Source organism: Rhopalosiphum maidis, chromosome 3 (genome assembly GCF_003676215.2).
Source record: "Rhopalosiphum maidis isolate BTI-1 chromosome 3, ASM367621v3, whole genome shotgun sequence".
NCBI lineage: Eukaryota > Metazoa > Arthropoda > Insecta > Hemiptera > Aphididae > Rhopalosiphum > Rhopalosiphum maidis.
Genome location: NC_040879.1, coordinates 3,822,345 through 3,844,543, shown reverse-complemented (window position 1 = coordinate 3,844,543; position 22,199 = coordinate 3,822,345). Strand labels below are relative to the sequence as shown.

The following is a 22,199-nucleotide window of genomic DNA, read 5'->3' as shown; positions in this document are numbered from 1 at the left end:
TTATACAAAAACTGTTTTAAAAAAAATACTCTAATCGAATCTGTAGGAAAAAATAGTATTGTCATTTAAAAAAAGTAAGTTGTATTGCGCATGCGCGTACTGACAGGGTTAAAAATTTGAAATTTATCTGAAATTGTGTATTTTGGTAGTCCTTTTCTTTCCCCGAAAACCCCATTTCAATACAAGGTCATCCAACTAAAATATTTCGTGGTACCTCTTAGCGTGAACACAATGTATACAATCTTTTACCTACATAAGTTAATGATAAAGTTGATACAATTAATGGTATATAATTAAATATGTAATGGATAAGTATGCTTTAATTAAATTGGACCTCAATTAATAAATAATAAAAATAGTTTTATACAAAATATTTTTTGAATGTTCTTAATATTTAAATAAAAATAAATAATAATGTGTTAAGAAAACATAACTGCAAACTCATACAAATTATATGAGTTACAAATTTACAATAGCCTAAACTCTAAAGAAACGAAAAATAAAATTAATAAAATATTAAAATAAAATCTGTTAAGATCACACAAATTATAAATCATATAAATTATTTAAGATAAACTAGTTTAAATGAGGATACAAATAAAATACATTTCTGTGAAAAAGTACAAAAATAATATAAATGATTTAAGGGATATTATTTTATACAAATAAACCTGCAAAAAAAAAAAATTATAAAATAAATGAGTAAAATACATAAACATCACATATTCATTAAAATTAGCAAAAATAACCAAAAAAAAAAAAAAACCAATGAATTTGAAATTATTATATAAAAATAAATGAATAACAAATATTACAAGGTATGCGAAAACCACAAAAAAAATATATTATTTATAATAAAAGTACAATAAAGTATTTACTTTTTTTAAATCTTAATTTCTATAGTCAGGTCTTTAGTATTGAATTATTCTATCCATATTCGTACATTCATATGACAGAAAAAATTTGATTTTCTTTTCATTCGTAACTGAAATATAATACATATCTTCTTCTTTTCTAAGGGTTAAGCCTTGTCATAGCAAAAAAATAGATTTCCATTTTTCTATCTTTAATGTTAGAGTCTTCATAAGGTAATACCCGTTGCATCCGGCTATTCCTATGAATAGTCTTCCTCTGTCTTCTACTTCCTTCACGTCCATTAATTCTTCTTTGGATGAAAATTTGTTGGAAGAATTATTGAATTTTTACCCAGTGAAAGATCATTATTCTACATTGTCATCGACATCATCACAATAAATGGTTTGTGAGCCATTGAGATGATACTACAATACTCTCTGGTTGATATCCTATTATCCGGTTTTGTTCATATCAAAAAGTTTTTTTAGCGACTCTCCTGTTGAAACTGTAGTTTGCGTCTGAGGTATTGGATCAGGTACCCAGTTCGTGTTTTAGAATAAGACCTTTTTCTCCAATCTAGAGTATGGGAGTATGGACATGATGGGCAGCTATCCATACCAAAATTTCTGACGCCGCTTATTTTAATAATGTAATTTTTTTACAATAATAAAATGTTATATTATTTGACATAACCTTACGCAGTTTTTCCATGTATATAGATATACTTTTAATTATTATTACAGCCATTTTATCAATTTAAATCATATAACCTGAGTTGGTCCAGCTTGATCTAAATGCATTGATTGATATTGAGTTTATTGGTTAAAGCTAGTTGTGCTAGTTCTTATAAATTGAAGTGCCCGGGTTTTGAGATCATATTTTTATCTGTTTTCCATTATGTCAAGAGCTCTCGATAGAGCTTTGAAGTCACAACATCGGAAACTATTCAGCATTTTGATACAATAATCTTCGGTAATATTCAGTCACTTTAAAAAATAAAACAATAATTTAAAAATTGTATTCTTATAAATTTATAATTTTAAGGCTGTTGAAAGCGGGTCGTATATTTTTTCATGCGTTTAGACCAATAAACGAAAGAAAAATTCACCCAGTACCAGAAAAAAAATTATATATAAATATAATTTATTAATTACTATAAAGTTATTAAATAAAACAATCTATTGTATAATAGATTGTATAAAGTTTTCAATTTATTAATAAATAAATCCATTTCCTACATAACCTATAAAAAAGAATAAGGAATTCAAATATGTTTTTAAAATTAAAATCGGACTTTAGGTAATGGGTGATTTTTCTTCCTCTTTTTGGGATTTTCATGTAAAAACTTTTTTGATTGCGAAATTTAGTGACGTGTGACTGCGCGTATGTACGATACTGATTTCCAAGAACCTTAGCCGTAGTTAATCTTTAATTACATAAAGCGTTCGGGGAACTCACGCATACTAATGATCAGTTACAACACACACAATTACACATAACTTACGATGGATATCGAATATTGCCTAAATACAACCCTTAAAAATGGTTCGCTTTCAACATCCTTAATAATCACATAATAAAAATAAATATATTATTAATAATAATTATTATTATTATCTATATAAATATATATGTTACGAGCAAAGTATACAATTTGGCCTTTGTATATTGAGCAATATGTATAGATAATATAATATTCAATAGTACAGTATTGACAAAATATCAGGACCAGATTAAGCACTGACTATTATTTGTATATTTGGATTTGTCAGTGTTTTTTTTCGCTTTTTTTATTGGTTTTCTTACAATGGGACAGTCAACATATTGTAATGATTAAAACGATTTATGATAAACGGGGACGGTTATGTGTCTTTAAATTAATTTTTTAACTATACTATAAATTAATATATTACCTCTCAGATCCGTGTAGCGAATTCTTTGTTCATATTGTAGTTTGAAGAATGTAGCGGTGACTAGGCATCCATACTAAAGCAATTTTTTACTTAGCGGATATATTTAATTGTTCATATTTCACTATGGTTGAATTGATTTTAGAACCGTTGTGCTTAGTCAGTGGTTGATGATTAGCTAATGTACTTTGTCTTGGTTTGATATATATATATTGATTATAGCAGTGAAAATGAGTGTTGGTAAGTTATTTTTGAAAAGTTACTGATAATACTGGCAGAAATGTACTATAGAACTTACAGCACCTTCTGATTTGACGTGTTCATGAATTGACTTGTCTTAAATCTATAATAATATGTTAAAATACATGCTTTCTTATATTATTTACTTATTTTGATACAACAGATTTTTAAGGTTCATTTATCTTAAAATTATATATTAGTAATACAAATAATAAATCTAATATTTTTTTAAAACCCAAGCTGGATACCGATCTAATACCTCAGACGCAAACTACAGTCAACAGGAGAGTCGCTAAAAAAACTTTTTGATATAAACAAAACCAGATAATAGGATATCAACCAGAGAGTATTGTAGTATCATCTCAATGGCCCACAAACCATTTATTGTGATGATGTCGATGTCAATGTAGAATAATGATCTTTCACTGGGTAAAAATTCAATAATTCTTCCAACAAATTTTCATCCAAAGAAGAATTAATGGACGTGAAGGAAGTAGAAGACAGAGGAAGACTATTCATAGGAATAGCCGGATGCAACGGGTATTACCTTATGAAGACTCTAACATTAAAGATAGAAAAATGGAAATCTATTTTTTTGCTATGACAAGTCTTAACCCTTAGAAAAGAAGAAGATATGTATTATATTTCAGTTACGAATGAAAAGAAAATCAAATTTTTTCTGTCATATGAACATGTATTTGAATATACGAATATGGATTTGTCCGTTACATGTTGTAGGTTTTCCTTGACGTGTACATTGAGTAAAATTAAAATGGTCGCACTGGTAAAATATACCTTGCCATTGTGATCAGCTACAATGTTTTGATAATTATACATTTCTTAAAACAAATGACAAAAATAGACAGAAGTGCCCAAACTGTTAGCAAGATTGTTTTTTCGAAGACATACAAATACAAAATAATTTTCTTGATATTGTAAATAATCCAATAAAGTGACTACAGATATAGAGTTTATCAAAGGGTACATGGAAAATAATGAGGTTATATTATGTTTGGATGATTAAATATCCATTATTTTAATGGGTGGGAGAAGCAAAAGAACAAGAATCAGTAATAGTTAGACAGCTCATGTTATATAATATTTAAATCCCAATACTATTTTAAAAGAATATTCACAAATATTAACATATTAATGCATAATGGTATTGCAAAACAGTTAAATATAAGTGTGCTAAACACAATATTTTCATTCTATTTGTTTAATGATGTTAATACTGCGAAACATATGTTGTAATACAATATCATTGTCACTAACATTTTGATACTTTGATATCAATATTTACCACTTAGGAAAATATGTTTTTGTAAAATCAACTATTATTTGAAATTAAATCATTTTTAATTCAGGGTTTTTCATAACTTGTTCAGGCATTCAATAGTCTTGAGCAGATATAAACTTTGATTGTGACACACCCATTTTTGGTAATTATTTTGTAGGCGTGTGACAAGATTAAGACACTTTCATTGAAACAGCCATAATCACCTAGAAAAATTCCTTTGTATTAATCTTGATTTTAATAAAATTTCATAAGAAAAAAAAAATTCATTTTACAAACCTAATTTAAGACCTTTTTTGAAATGAGGAAAATAAAAAACTTCATGGCTATCTGGTATTACTGATTCAATCTATTCTTGAGTAAAGTTTGATGGAAAATTAAAACCTTTAATTTGTACGCAAACCTAAAAAAAATACATTTTAAAGTATAAACATATAACTAAAGTTTTCTAAATAATAATTGTCCACCAACTGTTTCAATTTTGTTTAATTTAAATAACACCTGAAATAAAATAATTAGTTGATCATACTTGACTTCTTTCCCTTCAGCTAATTTTAAGAATAATTCTTTGTCACAAAAATTAGACCAATTAAAATGAACAACAGATTTAATCTGAAACAAAAAAATAAATGTTAGTTTTAAAACAATTTTGATAAATTGCTGCTGGTAAAATAAAATTAATAGAGACTTAAAAATGTTAATTTCATTCATATATATTTATAATTAATTGTAAATTTTATTAGACGTTTCACAACTATTTCAAAACAATTATAACTCCCCAACACAAGCTATACTTATAGGGGAGTTGCACATCCTTTATTATGTATATGTTATTTGTGTTTTGTTTGTTGAATTTCCAAATAAATATTATTATTATTATATATAATATATACTATTTAAGTAAAGCTTAAGAATATCAATGTAATGGAAATTATTAATATTTATTTAAAGTATTTTACATTAAGCCTAATTGCTACCGATAAAGAGCTTTTTATACCAATTTGTTTAAAAAATATAGGAATACTAATATTTATATTTACTTTGTAACATGTACTATAGTTGAAAGAACATGACTAATATTGTTTTTAAATTTATAAATGAATAACTTTTTTTTTATAAATAATATAAATTCTTAATACTAGGAAAACTTAATGAGTGAAAAATAAATCCATCATTTATAATCATAGGTATTATAAAAATAATTTTTATAACATTAATTAAAGTACTTTTTAAAAAAACAATATGAGAGTTATAAGATTGCTTTTAAAAAACAATACCATAATATTAATTACAGATTGGACTAAAGATAAGTATATCATTTGATTTAAATAACCTTAAAACATAGTGCTTGAGGAATTATTTAGTTTTACTACCTGCATTCTACTAGTTAAATAAATTTACTTCATAATCAAATAAAATATAAAGTATTTTTAATAATAAATTATGATTTACTGTATCAAATGCTTCTTTTATATTTAAAAATATCCTAAAACTTTTGAGTCACAGTCTAAGTTATCATGAATGAATTAGTTAATCAAGTATAAGTATAGTGAATTTGCTATTTAAAAATTCAAATTGGTTATTTGAAATTATTTATTATTTATTAATTGCATTATTCTATTTTAGAAATGAAAAAAGTTAGTACTATTCAACGATAATTACTACCTACTATAATATAGGATTATTTGATTTATATATTGGGTGAATTTTACATTTTTTTTTTAAAATAGAACGAACAAGCCTAAGGAATTTTCCAAGTTGGAAAGGTAAACTAAAAGAACAGATATAGATTTTACAACTTTCAATAAAATATAATTTGTTAACTCTATTCAAAATAAGAGGAGTGATCTTTAATTTTATTTATATAAGATTCTATTTTAAAACTAAATATTTGTTTTATAAAAACTGAATCTGTTATCTCACAATTGTTATTACTATATTTAAAAGATTTGTGATAAAAACCAGTTGATTTAATTTTTACTTTTTTCTTTATTTACAGGGAAAAAACCCCATTTTACATAATATAAATATAATATTTGGTTTCACAAATTTTTAAATTGACAAACAAATAATTACAATATAATATTATTAATAAAAATAAAATTAGTTTAGATAATAAAACCTTCATTAATAGAATATTTATTAAATGTATTACAAATAGTTTCATTGTTTTTATTTTCAGAATTATAATACTTAATTAATGACTTGTGTATTCTGTTTTCTACCAATGGCTTTTTTAATAAATTTTCTAAAGTTGTTTTGTATCTTTACCAGATTTAATTAATTTACCTTAATAATACAATATTTTAACACTTTATTAATCAATTCAATAAATGTCTGTAAAAATTATATTATATTTATAATTGTTATTGAAAGGTCTTTTTTTAACTTACTGGCTATTTTATTGAAATTACTAATAGAAACAATTAAGTATGTAAAATCCAATTTGTAATTATTTTTATTTGTAATTATTCATACATTAATTAGAATAAGCAAATATTAAATTAATATATGATAATAATTTATAAATGTTCAGTTAAGTTAGTAAATTGCCCCTGAAAAATTTAATAAATACAACTTAACATAACTGGTCCCATCCAATCTCTTACCAAAGGTATAGAAGCTAAATTTACACACAAATTATAATCAACTAACTAATTTTCAAGTATATAGTAAATATTATTTTAAATTAAATTCAAATATTCAACATTGAATAACACAATTTATCAATAAAAATACATTATAAATTAATATTAGATTCTAAGTCATCTAATACTTACTTTTTTTAAATTTCTAAATCCTTTAGTTTAAAATGCCATGTTATCTACAATTGTAGTCACAAACATTCTACAAAGATTACAAAATATAACATCCTCAACGACACTATAATCTATCAAATCAAAATGACTATATACTGTACCAGAAAACCTCTATTTTGAGAAGCATATTGTGTCTGAAGGTATTACTATATAGAAAAATACAATTATTAATTATTATTTATTACTGACTAGTTTTAAAACTTAAGCTATAAAAGGCTTTTTTGGAAAATAAAAATATATTAGGTTTCTATACGGCATAGATAATAAATTGTCAGTGATTGTGGGAGGAGTTATCATATACTTCTCAAATTCTCCAATTAACAAAAATTGTTTGTTTTTTTTTTTCAAAATTCAAATGTCAATTGTTATTTTATATGTTAATTAATTATTTTATTAAATACTAAAATATACATAAGAGACCTTAAGGTAGTATTCACAAATTATAATGAAAAGGACATCAAATTATTTGTTAAATTATTTTGCAAAAAACAAAATATACATAATACCAAAGCTTATGAGGAAATGGTATGAAATTGTAATATAATAATTTATAAAATGTAACATTATACCTACATTAGAATTTAGATTTAAATTTTCAAATATGTACTTATTTTATAGCAAATAAAATATGGTGAAAATAATGAGTCAATTCATGATCTTCAATAGGTGAGGACAATATTTAATTCATAATAATTATGAATCAAAAATAATAAATACTCAATTATTAATTATTTATTATAATATATTACCTTTATAGGAGTGTATATTATAAATTAAGTAAAGACACAATCTAACACATTAAAGATTTATTATTTACAGTAATATTTAACCTACTACTGAGTACTACATGTGACCTATAACTGTTTTAAATCAAGATACATTAACTGAATTTATAATTGTTGATGATTTTTTATGGTACCAATCAAGTCAAGTGTTATTTTGTTTTATATTTGTAATTGTTATAATATTAATGTTTTTGTAATTTTGTTAATGTATATATTTAATTACTATTACCTAATATGTCTTTGGGGAAGCAAATTTTCAAAAAAGATATTGGTAAATAAATCCAGAAAAATTGTTTAAAAAAAATAGAGGATTTTGAATGTGAAGACATTATAATAAATACACGGACACCAGATAGTAATTATACTTTTTCAATAAAAATGTTTGAAATAAAAAAAAGAAAATTTAATTTATTTTGGTTACAGCGTTGGAATTGGTTGGTCTATTCAGATCTGGAAAATAAAGTATTTTGTAAGTATTGTGTGTTGTTTTACAGAAAAAAAGGAGCTGGTAAAGGTATGCATTCACCTCCGAAGTCATTTGTTCATCAACTATTTGTTAATTGAAAAGATGCTATTGAGTACTTTAAAATACATGAAAGTAATGAATATCATACATTTTCTATGGTTAAAGTTGCAGAGTTCTTAAAAATAGTTGATAAAAAACAAAACGACGTCTACATCCAATTACATAAAAGAAATGAGAGTGAAATAAAAAGGAACAGAGATAGTTTGAAAGCTATAATAAAAACAATAATTCTTTGTGGACGCCAAGGACTTGTTCCTCTTCGAGATGGTTATGATTTAGATAGCTTAGATTTGAATTTACCATTACATAATGATAGTAATTTCAGAGTTCTGTTACGTTACCATATTGATAATGGTGTTGATTTATTTTTAAATCATATTAAAAATCGTGGCAAAAATTCTACATATATCAGTGCTGATATACAAAATCAATTAATTTCAATTATATGTGATTAAATTCAGACTACAATTTGTAACAGAATAAAAAAAAAACAATTTTTTTATGATATTAGCTGATGAAACTACTGATGTTAGTAGAGTTGAACAAAGATACTTTGATGCTGATGTAACTAAAATAAGGGAAAATTCTTTGCAATTTGTCCCATTACACAGTACTACAGGATTAAAGCTAGCAAAAAAATCATAAGTACATTGAGTGCTTTAGGATTAAATTTACAACATATAAGAGGCCAAGGATACGATGGTGCAGCAAATATGGGTGGATTATTTAGAAGAGTTTAAGCACTTATATTAAATGAATATCCTAACTAATGCTTTACATACTCACTGTTTCTCCCATTGTTTAAATTTAAGTCTAAATGATGCTTCTAAAGTTCAACAAATCAGAAACACATTAAATATAATTCAAGAGGTAAGTTCTTTTTTTTGAATGTCAGCCAAGAGATCTTACATATTAAAAACAAAATTAGAAAATAAACATTTTCTGCGTTAAAAAAATATTGTGACACTAGATAGGTTGAGAGGCATGAAGCTCTTTTTGTTGATGGTTTTTTAGAAATTGTTTTAGCATTAGAGGATCTCACGACTTCAGAAAATGACAAAAGTGCTATTTGATTACACAAATCATTATGCAATTTCCAGTGTTTAATTACATGCTCTATAATGGAGAGTGTACTTGGTATGACATACACAATTTCAAAATATTTACAAACAGAGAATATAGATATTATAACCACTACAAATTTAATAGAACAACAATTACAAATTTACAACATTTAAGAAATGAAGTAAAGTTTCAAACAATACTTGATAGTGCTGTTGAAACTACTGAAAAGGTTGGTGTCTCCTATCATCCCACGGACACTCCCACTGGACCAATTATACTGTAAATAATGGTGATTGTTACACATACTATATGGTATCAATTTTCTGTTCATATTTAGATAATTTACTTTTATCTTTTAATGAAAGATTTAATACAAATTCAAATTTAATATCTACACTTTCTTGTTTTTTACCATCTAAAATAAAAAATAAAAAATTTGATGATTTACTAACCTAGAATTTTATAAAGATGACTTACAAATAGATTCTTATAATTCAACCTTAAAAGGGGAATTTTAATTATGGCAAATGAAGTTAGAAACAGAAAAATTAATTCCAACTAACTCCCTTGATACATTATTTAATTGCCCAGAAGATATTTTTCCTAATATATATACAACGTTGAAAATTGTTCAATACTGTTAGTTACCACAGCATCAGTCGAAAGAAATTTTTCAACTCTTAAACGTATAAAAACCTATTTGAGAAATTCAAGACATAGGTAGATTTATTAATTGATATTTTTACAAATAGAAAAGAAAGACGCCTGGATTTTAAATTAGAAGTATGATAATAATAAAATAAAATAATATAATAATATAATATAATTAAAAAAATATAATTTAATTTATAACATAATTTAAAAAAAATTATTTCTGTAAATAATTAATTTTTAACTAAGTTGTTATTTTATTTTATTTTTATCAATTTGTTATTGTTATTATTTTATTATATCAACAACAAAGAATAATTTGCTATTTTTAATATTTACATTTTTTTTTTAACTTTTTTGTTTAATTATATTATAAAATAAAAAAATATTTTGTTGAGTTTTTAATCATTTAAGATTTCTTAGCAGATTCATCATAATCTTTTTTTTTTTTATTATACCCTTATGTATGATCTAACTAAGGCTAGTTTTAAAATATAATACCTACTTATGTTTGATAAAAGTTAAAAGTAAATAGTAAAATTGTTAGTAAATAGTAATAATATTTGCATAATAATTGAAATGTTAGGTTTACAAAACATAGGTACTATTGGTATAATTATATTAATATAGTTATATTAACTAACACATTAATCTATAGTTTACAACTACAATAATATATACACATAGTTATGTTAAATGTATGGGAACCATAGTTTGTTAATATAATAGTTATCATAAAAAAAGTAGATGTGTAGATAATTTTGATATTGTGCACAGTCATAAGAAACATTCAAAAAAACATTTAATTATTAATATATTAAATTTTAATTTAAGAATACCTATTGAGGGAGAGGGGCTTAGATTTAATCAGATTGATGACCATAATCAGGTTATGAATATGCAAGAGTTATCTTCATAGATATCAAACCATATTTTTATACTAACAAATTACAATACAAGGTTTAACATAATAATGTCTAGGTAGTAAAATGTTATAATAATATCAATGTGGCTATGTATTCAAAACTCTTGAAGGCATATAAACTAGTCTATACTTAGAAATTCAGAGATTAATTATCAATGATGGCAAAAATGAATTAATAAACATTGAAGATAGACAATGATAGTAAGAACTGGTCACTGGTTAAGAAACATGACTGAGATAAGTTCTTGTAGATCACATATAAATTCTGATAAGGAAAGGTAACTGCAGTACTGCATATTTTATTGCCTATGCATATCTTAAAAGGAGTTTTAATAAACATATTTGTTTTCAGATATAATTCAAGATAAATAAAATAATAATAATTAAAATTGAGAATATACTATTAATTATTAATTATATCAGTGATATTAAAAGGAGTTAATATATTATTAAATAAGCATCTATTATGCATATAATGTACCTACGTAATATCAAAAATAGTTATTAGACTATTATCTATAATCTTTATAAACATTATAATTAACTTTAAAAACAGCAATTAGAGCATATAAACAGTTTATGCTCGAAGGTTAGTAGTTGCTGATAGTAGAGACCAATTCGTTAACTTTTTAAAGACAGTAATAATACTGATTACACATTTACACGTATAATATACAATACACATAAATAATTGCAAAAAACACACAAAATACAGATTTTGTAGACTGCATGAACAAATTTTTTGATTATTTGAATAGTACAACTCTAAGTACCTATAAGCTAAATACACAAATCATAAATGAAATATTAGAAATATTCAAGGAAGAAAGACCAAATGGTATTTTATTTTATCCAGATATTTTAGTCAAATATGGGGGGAGGGGGGTAGTGCAATAAAAACTGACTGCTAGAAATTTGGAAACATCGTTTCAAAGTAATTGTATGGTTACATTGGTTACTTCAAAAGGAACCAACTGCAAAACAAGTTTATATTTATAGGGTATTAATACAATTCAAATGCAGAAACAGATTAGCTTAGTTGTTAAATCACCTCATCTAGATCCACTATATTCATCATGTTGTTGACATCAACATCTCTCAATATTGCAGAAACACAAGGTCCTGTTCAAATTTTACCAATTATCTGTTGACAATAAAGAACAATCATTACTATTAAATATAAATTATACTAATTTAGAAATTCAAAATTACCTATATAGGATTAAAAGCACCATTAAAAGATTTCAATAGAATAATTAATAAAACCCTTACTATTTTTAAAGATAAAATATAATTATATAAAAAATATTTTACATAAAAAAAATCATATCAAAATATATGTCAATTTTTAATAAGGATCTGAATTACTAAATGGATAATTGATAAAAATATAACATTTACAGAACATCTATTATTACTATTATTATTTATTTATCCGATCGTAGCAGTGTTTTGACCACTTCAATGATTTTTGTGGTAGACGATATAGGGAAGGACATTGATTTGGGATAATTATTTCAAAATTATTGTAATCCGCGATAATTCAACAATGACGGCGTTTAGGGGTTATATTCAAACACGGACCCTATAAACCCTATCTTATCAGATAGAGGTTGATAAATTATCACATATTTTATCATAAATTATTATTTAATTATTATGTGAATACATTTATCACTAAATCATAAATATAATATGCATATATGTTATATCATATTATACTGACATGTCGAATGATTTTAATATGATTTAATTTTTTCACTCTTTGAAAATATTATTTTTTCAAATTATTGAAACAATATCAATTATTTCAAAAATTAACCCCTACACCTAGCCTGGCTACACTGGTTTATGAATGCTCAATGTTCATACTAAACAGGTGGTCCTCCGACAACGCTCCACCGTCAATTTACCACAACTTACCACCACTCACACCATTATCGTGTTCTATGCACTCACGCACTACTTGTAGCTCCGTAGTTTGTACCACTGACAACACTGAACATTCCACCCCCAGCTGGCTGTCGTCTATGGTGTATCGTTCGTGATTAGTCCGCAAACACCGCGTCATTCGTTGTTCAGTCACCTGTTGCTCATTGGCGTCCGTTACTTTATGTGTATCAGTGTTGCGTTCCGGACGTTCGCGCCGTTTAATATTTATTAAAAAAAAAAACGTTGTGGTGTTACTATTTTTTTTAATTCTAATCTAACGTTTTTATCCTATCGTGGGAGTTAGCTTTTATTGATTTTAAATTTATTCGGTTTTATACTCTCGACGTACGCATTATTGTGAACGACTTGCAACATGATTGACATTTTTGGACCCATAAAGACATTGCTGAAATTCGACAATGTTGTTATCGACAACATTGTCTTTCGATTGCATTACAGGGCAACCGTTCTTATTCTATTAGTGTGCTCGATTCTCATAACATCTCGACAGTACTTTGGCGATCCGATTGATTGCATGGTCGAAGGTATACCAACGAACATCATGGACACATACTGTTGGATATACTCGACGTTCACCTTACCAAAGTGGAACAATGGAAAAATCGGCAAGGACGTGCACCCAGGTGTTTCAGTTTATGACGAAGACACAGATACAGTCAAGTACCATAAATATTATCAGTGGGTTTGTTTTGTGTTGTTCTTCCAAGCTATGTTCTTCTACGCACCCAGGTATTTGTGGAAGTTATGGGAGGCTGGTCGCATGAGGTCACTGATCATGGATCTCAATTGTTCAATCGTCTTCGATCCTGAGCATAAAGAATTATTAATAAATTACTTTGTCAAAAACCTACATTTGCAAAATTTCTATGCTATCCGCTTTTTCCTCTGTGAGTTCCTTAACTTGTGCAACATCCTACTCCAGATGTATTTTATAAATTACTTTCTTGAAGGTGAGTTTAAAATGTATGGTTATAATATATTAACAATGAATGAAACGAAACCGGAAGATCGTACGGATGTAATGAATCGAATGTTTCCCATAGTCACCAAATGTACATTCCACAAATTCGGTCCAACTGGCAGTATTCAGAAGTTTGACGGTATGTGCGTGTTGCCACTAAATGTTCTGAACGAAAAAATTTTTGCGTTCCTGTGGTTTTGGTTCTGGTTTATTGCCATAATTAGTGTATTAAACATTGTTTATCGTACACTTATTATTGTAAACCCCGTCTTACGTTTAATGTTATTGAAATCAAAAACTGATAGCTCTTCTCACAAGGCATTAAAATCTTTAACTCAGAAGTTTTGGATAGGTGATTGGTTTGTCTTTTATCAACTGAGCAAAAACATCAGTCCCGTGGATTTTAGGGATCTTGTATCAGATTTGACTAATAAGTTTGAGGAAAAGGATAATGTATAAATGTGACTCAATAACCTAAAACATTTTCAATTTTAAAAACTTACTAAATTTAAAAAAAAAAAAAATTTTCAACAATAAAGATAATAAAGATATTACAGGTAAAAAATTAGCAAAACAAAAAAAAATATATCTTTTTACTAAAATATAAATTATATATCAGCTCATGTAAAATTTTTTATGGTAGATAGATATTTAAAATTAATTTTGAGTTTGTTGAATACAAGGTTTTTATTCTTTCTTTTTTATATACGTCATCAGCTTAAAGATTACTACAATATTATTAATAACCATTTTGAATTATTAATTTTATAATTTTTTTCTCAAATAAATACCTTGACGATAAAATACTATTCTTTAATAAATTATAATTAAAATAAATTTTAAATATTCAAGGATATTTTATGTATAAGTGATTTTATATTAATAATGCTAAATAATTTTGTGTGGAATCATATTCTTAGAATGGTTTTATTTTGATATATAAATACATTAATTAAGATTTAGGAATGATTAACAGAACTGATGTTCATTAAATGTAATGAAATAATTGACTCATTCTCATACTTTTAAAATATAAACTTCTTACTAAAGAATAACTTAATTTATAAGTTAATTATTATTAGTACGCTTTATAATTTTACTACATTCATTGTTATGTGAACACCTGATAGATAATAATTAATAAATAAATTATGTATTGACATTGTGTCAATTATTCATAGTAAAATAAATTGTTCATTTTTATTATAAAAATATTATGTATTAAGTATAAGGAATTAGTAAGATAATAACTAAGAATTTATTAATTCTTGGAAAATAAATGTTTTATTTTTAGTATATTAATTATTTTTTTAAGCTTACATTTTTGGAAACCATAGTTTATTAATTAAATAACAATGTATTTTAAAATCTTTATTTAATACAATTAAAGAAATCTTTTTTAAGATTATATAAGTTCTAAAAAAAAATAGTATACATGTGTATTTTACAGTTGGGCAGTCATTCAAATGTATAACATTATATTAACTCATATAAATTCTGCATTATGCATATTATTTTTTAAATTATAGTAGTATCATTTACATTTTAAATATGTATTTTTATAATTAAGTTTTATATGTATCTTTTAAATATGTATTTTTACAATTAAGTTTTATAAGCATAATTTAAATATGTATTTTTAAAATTATGTTTTATAAAAATTATTTAAGTATAATATTTTTTAATTAACTTTTTTAAGTATCTTTTTGTATTACATTTAAATATAATATTAGTTTTAGTAATGTTTATCTCGACAATCATTAATCTTTTCTTAAAATTAATTATCTAACATTTTATATTGATATTTAACTTTGTGATAGCCACTTGTTAAAAATAATACTAATAAATTATTTATTAGATATTTATAATAATAAAAAATAAATTTAAATGTATACATACACTTAGACCACACACCACTGCTATGTTAATTTAATTTAAATCATCCTGTCATTATAATAATACTGATAATGAATATTATACTATTGTGTTGTTCGAGATAATAAAAACAATTATTTTAAATAAAATTAAGTTGGTGTTTTATTTATTGATATAATTTTAATTTATACATTCATGATATTAAAAGGTACATTTCATGGTTTCATGTGGTTTGGACCCTATCCTAAAATCATTTACTTTTAGTTTCTTATAAATTAATATGGTACTTGTATGAATTGGTAAAATAAGTAGATATTTAATTATACAGTTTATAGTTATTATTAATGTGGATAGATGATTATTGAAAATTCCTCCCCAAATCAAAATACCATAAGTATAAACAGATTGTACCAAGGATAAATAAACAATTCTTTTGTATGCATTATTAAATTTATAATTAAATATGAAGAAGAATTCTTTTAAAGTATTATTTAAAAAATGTATATGACTATCCCATTTGAGTCTACAGTCAATAATCAGACTAAGATATTTTTATTCCCTCACATTTTCTAGTTTAACACACTCTGGTCCACATGTATTATTAGATATTGAAACACAATTTATTGAACGGATAATTAAATTATTTTCATTTAAAATAACTCACTTCTGTGGGTTAAAACAAATATATTTAGATTTTAATAGGTTTAGTTTTAGTTTATTCTAGCAAAACCAATCATTTACAATGTTTAGAATTTTATTTGCTTCATAATACAAAGCATCTATAGTTTGTTCAGATAGTAATATAGCAGTATGCCAGTATCATTAGCAAAACTTAAAATTGTACTATCTAAATTAGCCTGCATTTTTAAGAGAACATTTATAAAGATAATAAATAATAAGAGAACAAAAACTGTGCCTTGCGGTACATGACAAGATACTTCATGGATTTCTTTATATTGATTATTTAGTTTAACTCTTTGAGTTCTACTACTTAAGAAAGATTTAAGAAAATCTACCATGCGCCACATATGCCTTATCACGACTACCTCATATTATGGGTTATAGCGACGCCGTTTTATATGCAATTCTATTACTAATTCTATTTTTTCCAATGTCGTTACAATCGCACTTATCGTAATTTTTATAGACTGGCTGTGTAACTTTTAGGACACTTAGACATTTAGTCACAACCACGCTGTCACGCTGGTAGTAGTAATAACTTGTTATACAGTTACGATTATTTGGCAATGGATCTGTGGAACTTCTTACCAACTATGGAAAAAGATGCTGTAGCTTTTTTTCAAGAAAAAGGCATTTTACCACATAAACGAATCTGTTTGAACGGTCACAAAGCGAAACTCTATTTTGGAAAACAAGTATTTTGGAAGTGCAATGTGAAAAGTTGTCAACAAAAAGTTAACATGCGTGTTGCCAATTGGTTTGTGAATAGTCGCATATCATTTTTGCAAGCTTTACGTTTTATGTTTTGTTGGACAGAGGAAATGACTTCAGTGAACTTTTGTGAAAAACACTTAAAACTTAGTATTAATACGGTAAATGATTAGAATAATTATTTACGGGAAGTATGTGTTATAAGTTTGAGAAAAAAAAAAAAATTGAAGGAATACTAACCATAATGAATACAAGTTCAACGTTTTACTTAATAGTATTGCAAAACAATGACCACCACAAATCGATTTTTAAATTTTTACTAAATTTTATTTTATTTTATTATACTTGACATATTATTTATATTATTATATTAACAATAAATACATTGACTTTTAGCTTTGGGTAGTTTTGTATTATTATAAACGTATTAAAAATATATTGTGTAAAATAAAATGCGTTCGAAATCAAAGGAGTCGCGATAACGCACAAGTGAAATCAAGGTAGTCTCGATGAGTCGGCGGTAGGCGCGATAACGCACAAGTACCAAAAACATTTATAACAAAAAACTGCTATTTTTTAGTGCAATTTTTAGTATTTTTCAGTGTAATACTCCAATCAATTTTACAAGTCTTTTAGTACTACAACATCCATGCTCTAATAATAAGTATAGTATAATAAGATAATAACAATTAATAATTTATAGCCCTTTTAGCCCAACAATTAAAAATAATGTATAATAAGGGCACTGAATAATTTTATTATTCTAAAATTTATGTTACCTATGTGTTTGGCAAACCAATATACATATAATTAGTAAAAATAAAATAATTTATGACCCTTTTGGCTCAATAATATAAACAGTGGAACCAAAATATATATTTACCTCTGAGATCACCTGTCATTGAGTGTACAAATTTACATTAACCTAACCTAGGTGGGTGTCTAATGACAATGATAATGATAATAATAAAATTCAAGAGTTTAACATCAACATTTTTTTTTTCTAGTCAACAGTCATGTTTCTGTTTTCTATTGACATTGACGAATTAAACATTCATCAAATTATTCGTAATATAATATACTATCTGAATTACCCGGCTTCGCTATTCTGTGTTAAATAATCAATTTGTATATAAATTGATTTTTTTATTATAATTATAAAACCTAGCCATATAATGTATAATATTTTTTATAATTTAACTTAATTTATGATATTTATAACTGAAAGGACAAATAAAATGAAATTGAAAATAATAAAAGTGATTTACTCATAGGCTCATTTGGTACTACAACCTTATTGTGAAAAAAAAATCATTAAATTATTTAAATGACACACTAAAAAACCATAAATTTTAAATACAAACTCCTCTCACCTTTCCCTTAGACAAAAAAAAAATGAAAATTCGAGTGACGCGGTAACACTCGTATTTGGAACATCTCTGTTGAAAAAAATTGGGAAAAGGTTAAATAATATCGTGACAAAATTGGAACAAAAAAGGCCTTTTCTTCTTTTATATATAAAAGTATTGGTAATTTTTTTTTTTTTTTGGATCGTGCACCCACGAGCCACCACCATAGACAGGACTTGTATTTCTAATTTAAAAAAAAAATTATATGCTTACAAATCATAAAATGCCATGAAAGGTGCGGGAGGGCCTAAAAAGGTGCTCTTCCGTCGGCGCTAGATTTAAAATATAATAATAAATATAATAAATGCACGTCCCTTATGGATAAATAGAATAAAATATGTGTGCAATAAGATATAATAATATACTAATAGGTAAATCAGGGTATAATGTAAGGCGCGGCTAAGCATTGTTTGCGATATTGAGAAAATGTTTGGTCAGTCGGAATACATTTTTATGTTGTTCATAATGTTATAATAATGATATTAAGGATGAAGAGGTTGGTGAAATGGTTCAAAAATTATATTTTTCAAAAACCATTTATCACCTATGCAATAATTTTGTGAATATTAGTTGAGTGATTTTCAAATTTCAAATATTACATATTAAATTACTATACCAGTTATATATATTATTTTGAAGATTATTTTTTGGAAGTCGATTAGATACCTATATTTGCTTACACCGTACATAGACATAGTTCCCATGTACCTGTACGATTCAGTATTATGTGCAGCATAGTATAATACACTATTTATAATTTATATTATGCGTTTATTAATAATATTATTATATTAGTATATTTTTAGTATATTTAAAAGATAAATCATATTTTTATATTTAAAGTAGAGAATTTAATGCGTTGTTGACAAAAATCCTTAGAATAGACCCTGAGGTAAATAATATGATAGCAGTAATATTAATGATAATAGTAATAATAATATATAATAATATATAACATATAATTTAAAACTCACGATATAGTCGGTGCACGGCTGGCCATCTGCTATCTATCCTATGTAAAATATAATTACATACCTACACACAAACGCCAAGTTACAATTAATCAAAAAAACAATACGGCAATTCGCGCATTAAAATGTAAATATTATGTAATATGGTATAATATAAATAATATAAAAAAACACCGGCCACCAGCGCACACACAATAATATAAGAAAATGTGGCGATTAGCGTACACACAACAATAATACAAAAATGAATAAGATTGGCCAAACTTCTTGCGCACATAATAAATATAATATAAAAAACGATAATATACAAGTTGACGATAAAGCGCCCGTGACACTAACAACTAAAAACAACTAGAATCGGCAAACGAGAAAATATTACTAGAATGATAACAAAAATAAGCGAGGGCTCTTTACACACGTTGTTAACGCGACGACGTATTATAGCAATTACTAATTAAATTAGTTTTATAGTTAATATGCGCGCACCAGCGAGCCGGCGGCGGCGGCCGATAGCACGACGCAAATAATCTTAATAATTATATAATAACACCTATAAATAAAGACAGACGATAATGCGTAATGTGCAGGTGAGATAGTGTGAGCATCGTCTGATAGAGTTATATTAGTTATAGACTTATAACTGTTTAAAATTAAAAATATTAAATTGAAATATACTTTATTATTATCCGATTTTCATTGAAAACGATAATCGGTTGTCAATCGTTATCGTTCTTGCGAGCAACACTATAATAATATTATCTAATTGTTACCTTTTATTAAAGCACAATATACGCAGTAATGCAGTATGTGTTTTCTAGAATTTATGGTATGAGAAATATATTATCGTCTTTGATAAATGAAATAAATTTGAAGATATTTTAAACACAATTACCTATTTGTTTTCTTTTAATTTATGATAATCAATGCATAGTTAGTAAACAATTATTATCACTGGTGTATCGTTTGGGGAAGGCGGAATCTCCTTTATGTGGCTGTGGCCAAGTGCAAAATGTCAGTCATATAGACATATAGTAAAAATATATTCACTGACAAAATTCTCAGGAGTTTTGAAAAAATCCACACAGCCAGCTGACATCAATACGTGGAATATTTGGATGTGCGATTATAAAGTAGGTACCCGTAAGAAAGGCTTAGGTACGCCACTGACTGTCCCGCCTAGTACGCACGGCTGTTGAGCAGTACCATGATTAACTAACTAAACAAAAAGTTAGTTAATAAAGTTTTAATAAACGATGATTAGATACTAGGTAGTATGACGAGCGACGGCTTGTACTAAGTACTTACGACAGTCTAGGGTAACACGAATGTAGTTATGTTATAGACCTTATTTTTATAATAATATACTTCAGATTTTACAATGACGATGGCATCATCTGAATAAGTGGAAAGACCATTTGATAAGATATCGAGCGAGTACCTCGCCGTATTGCAATTATTATTTCCCGAAAATATAATAATTATATACATATCAACATTTTTCATACTAGCAGTAATATCGTCGTGTTGATGTTGTTAATATCGTTGTAACATACTTACTCTTTTATGAAATAATATATTGATTTAACATAATATTCATTTTTCCTGACGAAAATATTAGACTATTTTTTTTTTGAAATATAAATTATAATTTATCGGTTAAAACTAGTGAAATAAATTAAAAACTAAAATTTAAACACTAAAATATTATTTTAAATTAAAAATTGTAATTATGTTTTCACTGTTTTCAGCATAATGTTAGCTATTTTGGTATTTTTGTTTGATTTAATAAAATATTATAAAAGAATACAACTAGATTATAACATTACAAAAATATACAAAACTAAATATTATTTTTTCAATCGATGTATAATATTTTAAGAATGTGATAGGATAATTAAAATATTGTAAAAAACACATAGCTTTAAAATTAAAAATATCTACAAAGTCGTTTAAATTATCATTTAAACACTTTTGAAAAATAAATTGTTATCCAATATAATTGTTTATTTTTTTCACTAAACATGGTGTAACATATAGTGGTATTTACAGATAAGGTAGGCATCGATAAACGAGGTTGCCTACGAGTTTTTCAATAAACATGTAGAAATAGTATAACAATTATTGTTATAAACGTAACACGAAGTAGTGACTGAAGCAACTCAGTCGTCGCGACGTATATTTTCGTATTTAGGGACGCAATGTATTCAGCCAAAATGATATATTATAAAATGGCCACGATGTGTACTCCTTAATAATGGTTCACCGTCATATTCAATAATCACTTAATAGCTAGTACGTGAAACAGTTTTTTTTCTTTTATCATCATTTTCTGTAGTCGTGACGAATTAATTCAACATTCGACCTTTCTATTCCCACAATGAACCGCATCCGGTCGAATACCTACGTGTAGAATTTCAATGGTCATTCATTGTTCCTTCATATACACGTTTTGACCATATTTTGAAGATTCTCCAATGCACAAGAATTGCGACCTGTAATCCCTTTTCCATATAAATTCGTCATAGAATATTTAACACAATAAAGTTGAACAATATTGACCGGTTT

The 22,199-nt window shown here is 25.7% G+C and overlaps 1 protein-coding gene and 1 long non-coding RNA gene across 2 annotated transcripts; one reads left to right on the top strand and one right to left on the bottom strand.

The window, feature by feature from the left end:
- Positions 1-909: 909 nt before the first annotated feature.
- Positions 910-20,036, bottom strand: LOC113559802. The gene is made up of 7 exons (XR_003406030.1): positions 19,638-20,036; positions 12,125-12,217; positions 4,832-4,914; positions 4,582-4,705; positions 4,309-4,508; positions 2,769-3,108; positions 910-1,841 (listed from the first exon to the last, which is right to left on the bottom strand). It is a non-coding gene; the product is annotated as an uncharacterized LOC113559802 (long non-coding RNA).
- Positions 13,217-14,495, top strand: LOC113559801 (innexin inx2-like). The gene has a single exon (XM_026965562.1). It carries the CDS (start codon positions 13,379-13,381, stop codon positions 14,444-14,446), a length of 1,068 nt encoding a protein of 355 aa, XP_026821363.1. The 5' UTR covers positions 13,217-13,378; the 3' UTR covers positions 14,447-14,495.
- Positions 20,037-22,199: the final 2,163 nt, after the last annotated feature.